The 5,837-nt window shown below is 34.7% G+C and overlaps 1 protein-coding gene across 1 annotated transcript; it reads right to left on the reverse strand.

Annotated features, from left to right (window-relative positions):
- Positions 1–1,219: 1,219 nt before the first annotated feature.
- LOC137652733 (mucin-3A-like) lies at positions 1,220–4,279 on the reverse strand. Its single transcript, XM_068386138.1, has one exon. It carries the CDS (start codon positions 4,277–4,279, stop codon positions 1,220–1,222), a length of 3,060 nt encoding a protein of 1,019 aa, XP_068242239.1.
- Between the last annotated feature and the right edge of the window lie 1,558 nt (positions 4,280–5,837).

The raw sequence follows: 5,837 nt of genomic DNA on the forward strand, positions 1-5,837 counted from the left end.
TTGTTTATTGCAAAACCTATCTCTCTCTCTCTCTCTCTCTCTCTCTCTCTCTCTCTCTCTCTCTCTCTCTCTCTCTCTCTCTCTCTCGCTTGTTACTTCTTTCTAATTTTTTTCGCTTTTTCGTTCTCTGTAGAATATCTCTCTCTCTCTCTCTCTCTCTCTCTCTCTCTCTCTCTCTCTCTCTCTCTCTCTCTCTCTCTCTCTCTCTCTGTTTCGCTTATTACTTTATTGCGAATTCCTTCTTTCTCATTTTGTTTCGCTTTTTCGTTCACTGCAGAATATCTCTCTCTCTCTCTCTCTCTCTCTCTCTCTCTCTCTCTCTCTCTCTCTCTCTCTCTCTCTCTCTCTCTCTCTAGTGCGAATTATAGTTCCGTATATCCTGATAGTTCCCTTTGTTTTCCTGTTACTACATCCCCAAAAACTTTACCCTTTCACTCGGTCTCAGTATCCCGAACCACTATAGCGTTTGACGTCATTGCAGCATCCTGGTATTTGGACCGCGAAAAGTTTAAATGCCGACCGAGCGTCTTCCTCATTCCCAACCTTCTACGTCTACTTGATGCAGACAAAGGCTTCGCTTAAGCTCTTAACAGCATGTGGTATTTAAGTAGGTTCAACAAAGCAATATAAATGATCGATTGGCTTTTATATTATGCGGGCCTTATGCCAGCACGGGCTCTTGCTCTAAAATAAGACCGTAGGATGTTGTCAAATATTGATAAAGTTTGCTGCTGGGATGGAGGTAAATGTGCTTTTTAGGTTTTACTTGTATGATTTTTTTTCTGGTTTATGAATAAAAATGAAGGGAGGAATATGTATGTATATATATGTATATGTATATATATATATATATATATATATATATATATATATATATATATATACAGTATGTATATATATATACTGTATATATATATATATATATATATATATATATATATATATATATATATATATATATATATATGTATATATGTGTATATTCATTATGTGTATATATATGTATATATACATACATACATACATGCATATATACATTTGTATGTGTAGTATATGACTATGAATAAATGTTATTCTGTGAATAAAAAAAATAAAGAAAAATCTATTATTCCCTCTAAGAATGAAACAGTAGTCAGTGAGTATTAAATATACACTTTCCTTAAGGATTTTAAAGGATACTTCCCAATGGTGAAGTTAAACATCTAAGTATCTAATGAAATTAATTATTTTTTTTTATGTGATTTAGTTCTTTGATAAAAGCTTTCTTAGATATTTTATTCGTATCCATCAAATGTGAGGATGTTGGCTTCTTAGATATTTTGTTCGTATCCATCAAATGTGAGGATGTTGGCTTCTTAGATATTTTGTTCGTATCCATCAAATGTGAAGATGTTGGCTTCTTAGATATTTTGTTCGTATCCATCAAATGTGAAGATGTTGGCTTCTTAGATATTTTGTTCGTATCCATCAAATGAGAGGATGTTGGCTTCTTAGATATTTTGTTCGTATCCATCAAATGAGAGGATGTTGGCTTCTTAGATATTTTGTTCGTATCCATCAAATGAGAGGATGTTGGCTTCTTAGATATTTTGTTCGTATCCATCAAATGAGAGGATGTTGGCTTCTTAGATATTTTGTTCGTATCCATCAAATGAGAGGATGTTGGCTTCTTAGATATTTTGTTCGTATCCATCAAATGAGAGGATGTTGGCTTCATAGATATTTTGTTCGTATCCATCAAATGTGAGGATGTTGGCTTCTTAGATATTTTGTTCGTATCCATCAAATGTGAGGATGTTGGCTTCATAGATATTTTGTTCGTATCCATCAAATGTGAGGATGTTGGCTTCTTAGATATTTTGTTCGTATCCATCAAATGTGAGGATGTTGGCTTCTTAGATATTTTGTTCGTATCCATCAAATGAGAGGATGTTGGCTTCATAGATATTTTGTTCGTATCCATCAAATGTGAGGATGTTGGCTTCTTAGATATTTTGTTCGTATCCATCAAATGAGAGGATGTTGGCTTCATAGATATTTTGTTCGTATCCATCAAATGTGAGGATGTTGGCTTCTTAGATATTTTGTTCGTATCCATCAAATGAGAGGATGTTGGCTTCATAGATATTTTGTTCGTATCCATCAAATGTGAGGATGTTGGCTTCTTAGATATTTTGTTCGTATCCATCAAATGAGAGGATGTTGGCTTCTTAGATATTTTGTTCGTATCCATCAAATGTGAGGATGTTGGCTTCTTAGATATTTTGTTCGTATCCATCAAATGAGAGGATGTTGGCTTCTTAGATATTTTGTTCGTATCCATCAAATGTGAGGATGTTGGCTTCTTAGATATTTTGTTCGTATCCATCAAATGTGAGGATGTTGGCTTCTTAGATATTTTGTTCGTATCCATCAAATGTGAGGATGTTGGCTTCATAGATATTTTGTTCGTATCCATCAAATGTGAGGATGTTGGCTTCTTAGATATTTTGTTCGTATCCATCAAATGTGAGGATGTTGGCTTCATAGATATTTTGTTCGTATCCATCAAATGTGAGGATGTTGGCTTCTTAGATATTTTGTTCGTATCCATCAAATGTGAGGATGTTGGCTTCATAGATATTTTGTTCGTATCCATCAAATGAGAGGATGTTGGCTTCTTAGATATTTTGTTCGTATCCATCAAATGAGAGGATGTTGGCTTCATAGATATTTTGTTCGTATCCATCAAATGAGAGGATGTTGGCTTCTTAGATATTTTGTTCGTATCCATCAAATGTGAGGATGTTGGCTTCTTAGATATTTTGTTCGTATCCATCAAATGAGAGGATGTTGGCTTCTTAGATATTTTGTTCGTATCCATCAAATGTGAGGATGTTGGCTTCTTAGATATTTTGTTCGTATCCATCAAATGAGAGGATGTTGGCTTCTTAGATATTTTGTTCGTATCCATCAAATGTGAGGATGTTGGCTTCTTAGATATTTTGTTCGTATCCATCAAATGTGAGGATGTTGGCTTCTTAGATATTTTGTTCGTATCCATCAAATGTGAGGATGTTGGCTTCATAGATATTTTGTTCGTATCCATCAAATGTGAGGATGTTGGCTTCTTAGATATTTTGTTCGTATCCATCAAATGAGAGGATGTTGGCTTCATAGATATTTTGTTCGTATCCATCAAATGAGAGGATGTTGGCTTCTTAGATATTTTGTTCGTATCCATCAAATGAGAGGATGTTGGCTTCTTAGATATTTTGTTCGTATCCATCAAATGTGAGGATGTTGGCTTCTTAGATATTTTGTTCGTATCCATCAAATGAGAGGATGTTGGCTTCTTAGATATTTTGTTCGTATCCATCAAATGTGAGGATGTTGGCTTCTTAGATATTTTGTTCGTATCCATCAAATGAGAGGATGTTGGCTTCTTAGATATTTTGTTCGTATCCATCAAATGTGAGGATGTTGGCTTCTTGGATATTTTGTTCGTATCCATCAAATGTGAGGATGTTGGCTTCTTGGATATTTTGTTCGTATCCATCAAATGTGAAGATGTTGGCTTCTTGGATATTTTGTTCGTATCCATCAAATGTGAGGATGTTGGCTTCTTAGATATTTTGTTCGTATCCATCAAATGAGAGGATGTTGGCTTCTTGGATATTTTGTTCGTATCCATCAAATGTGAGGATGTTGGCTTCTTAGATATTTTGTTCGTATCCATCAAATGAGAGGATGTTGGCTTCTTAGATATTTTGTTCGTATCCATCAAATGTGAAGATGTTGGCTTCTTAGATATTTTGTTCGTATCCATCAAATGAGAGGATGTTGGCTTCTTAGATATTTTGTTCGTATCCATCAAATGTGAGGATGTTGGCTTCTTAGATATTTTGTTCGTATCCATCAAATGTGAGGATGTTGGCTTCTTAGATATTTTGTTCGTATCCATCAAATGAGAGGATGTTGGCTTCTTAGATATTTTGTTCGTATCCATCAAATGAGAGGATGTTGGCTTCTTAGATATTTTGTTCGTATCCATCAAATGAGAGGATGTTGGCTTCTTAGATATTTTGTTCGTATCCATCAAATGAGAGGATGTTGGCTTCTTAGATATTTTGTTCGTATCCATCAAATGTGAGGATGTTGGCTTCTTAGATATTTTGTTCGTATCCATCAAATGTGAGGATGTTGGCTTCATAGATATTTTGTTCGTATCCATCAAATGAGAGGATGTTGGCTTCTTAGATATTTTGTTCGTATCCATCAAATGTGAGGATGTTGGCATCTATCGTTTGCTATCCATCATTCTGAATGCATGATTGATTTAAAGTTTTCAGGCATCCTGACATTTAAGGTCATTGACGCAGATCCATCATAATTCTGAATACATGATTATTTAAGGAGTAAACTTTCCATGAATGTACGTAAACTTTGATTTGAAAGTGACATGCTGTCAAACTATTTGGAAGGGGGTACTCCGTTTGAATTTTTCATCTAGTTTGCATTGCTCTATAAGCGGTTGTTCTAGGTACATTGATTTTACTACGAGGATAAAGTAGTTTTTTTCATTATCATCATCATCTTCTCCTACGCCAATTGACGCAAATGTATAAATGTTTTATTAAAAGAAAGATAAAATTAAATAAGAGAATTATAGTGACCCTCAGTATCACTATCAAGAAATCTATATTTGAATGAATTAATGATTGATTAATTATTTTGCATGTTTCAGAAAGAATAATGTTCGTATGATGAGTTCGCAAACATTGTTATAGATTTCAAATTCGAGAAATGAGTTCTAAGCCAATTATACTAATCCTATTAATTATATCAATTATATTAGTCATTATTTATATGAATTACATTAATCATATTAATTATATCAATTACATTAGTTACACCCATCATCATCATCTCCTCCTACGCCTATTGACGCACATGGCATCGGTTATATTTCGCCAGTCGTCTCTATCTTGAGCTCTTAATTCACTACTTCTCCATTCATTATCTCCTACTTCGCGCTTCATTGTCCTCAGCCATGTAGGTCTGGGTCTTATAACTTGGGATACTACCGCCAGAGAATTATTGGGTCCTTTGGCCGGACAGAACTACATTGGATCCCTTTCTCTGGTTACGGCTCATTTCATCTTTGCCCACACATACACAGAATAGTCTGGCCTATTCCTTACACTTTCTCCTCTTTCCTCATACACTTGACATCACTGAAATTGCCAAACAATTCTTCTTCTCAAGAGGGCAACTACTCCACTTGAATTGATCAGTGGCTACTTTCCTCTTGGTAAGGGTAGAAGAGACTCTTTAGCTATGGTAAGCAGCTCTTCTAGGAGAAAGACACTCCAAAATCAAACCATTGTTCTCTAGTCTTGGGTAGGGCCATAGCCTCTGTACCATGGTCTTCCACTGTCTTGGGTTAAAGTTCTCTTGCTTGAGAGTACACTCGAGCACACCATTCTATCTTGTTTCTAATTCTCTTGTTATTTTCAAGTTTTTATAGTTTTTATATGAAATATTTGTATTAATGTTGTTATTGTTCTTAAACTCCTTTTCTAGTTTTTCCTTATTTCCTTTCCTCACTGGGCTATTTTCCCTGTTGGAGTCCCTGGGATTATGGCATGCTGCTTTTCCAACTATGGTTGTAGCTTAGTAAATAATAATAATAATAATAATAATAATAATAATGATGATAATAATAATAATAATAATAGTAATAATAATAATAGTGCCTTGTGGAGCCCAACTGAACGTTTGGTGAACTAATCTCTCTCGGGGAGTGTGAAGAACATGTCTAAACCATCTCCATCTACCTCTCATGATGATCTCAT

The sequence above is a fragment of the Palaemon carinicauda genome, chromosome 14 (assembly GCF_036898095.1).
Source record: "Palaemon carinicauda isolate YSFRI2023 chromosome 14, ASM3689809v2, whole genome shotgun sequence".
NCBI classification, from domain to species: domain Eukaryota; kingdom Metazoa; phylum Arthropoda; class Malacostraca; order Decapoda; family Palaemonidae; genus Palaemon; species Palaemon carinicauda.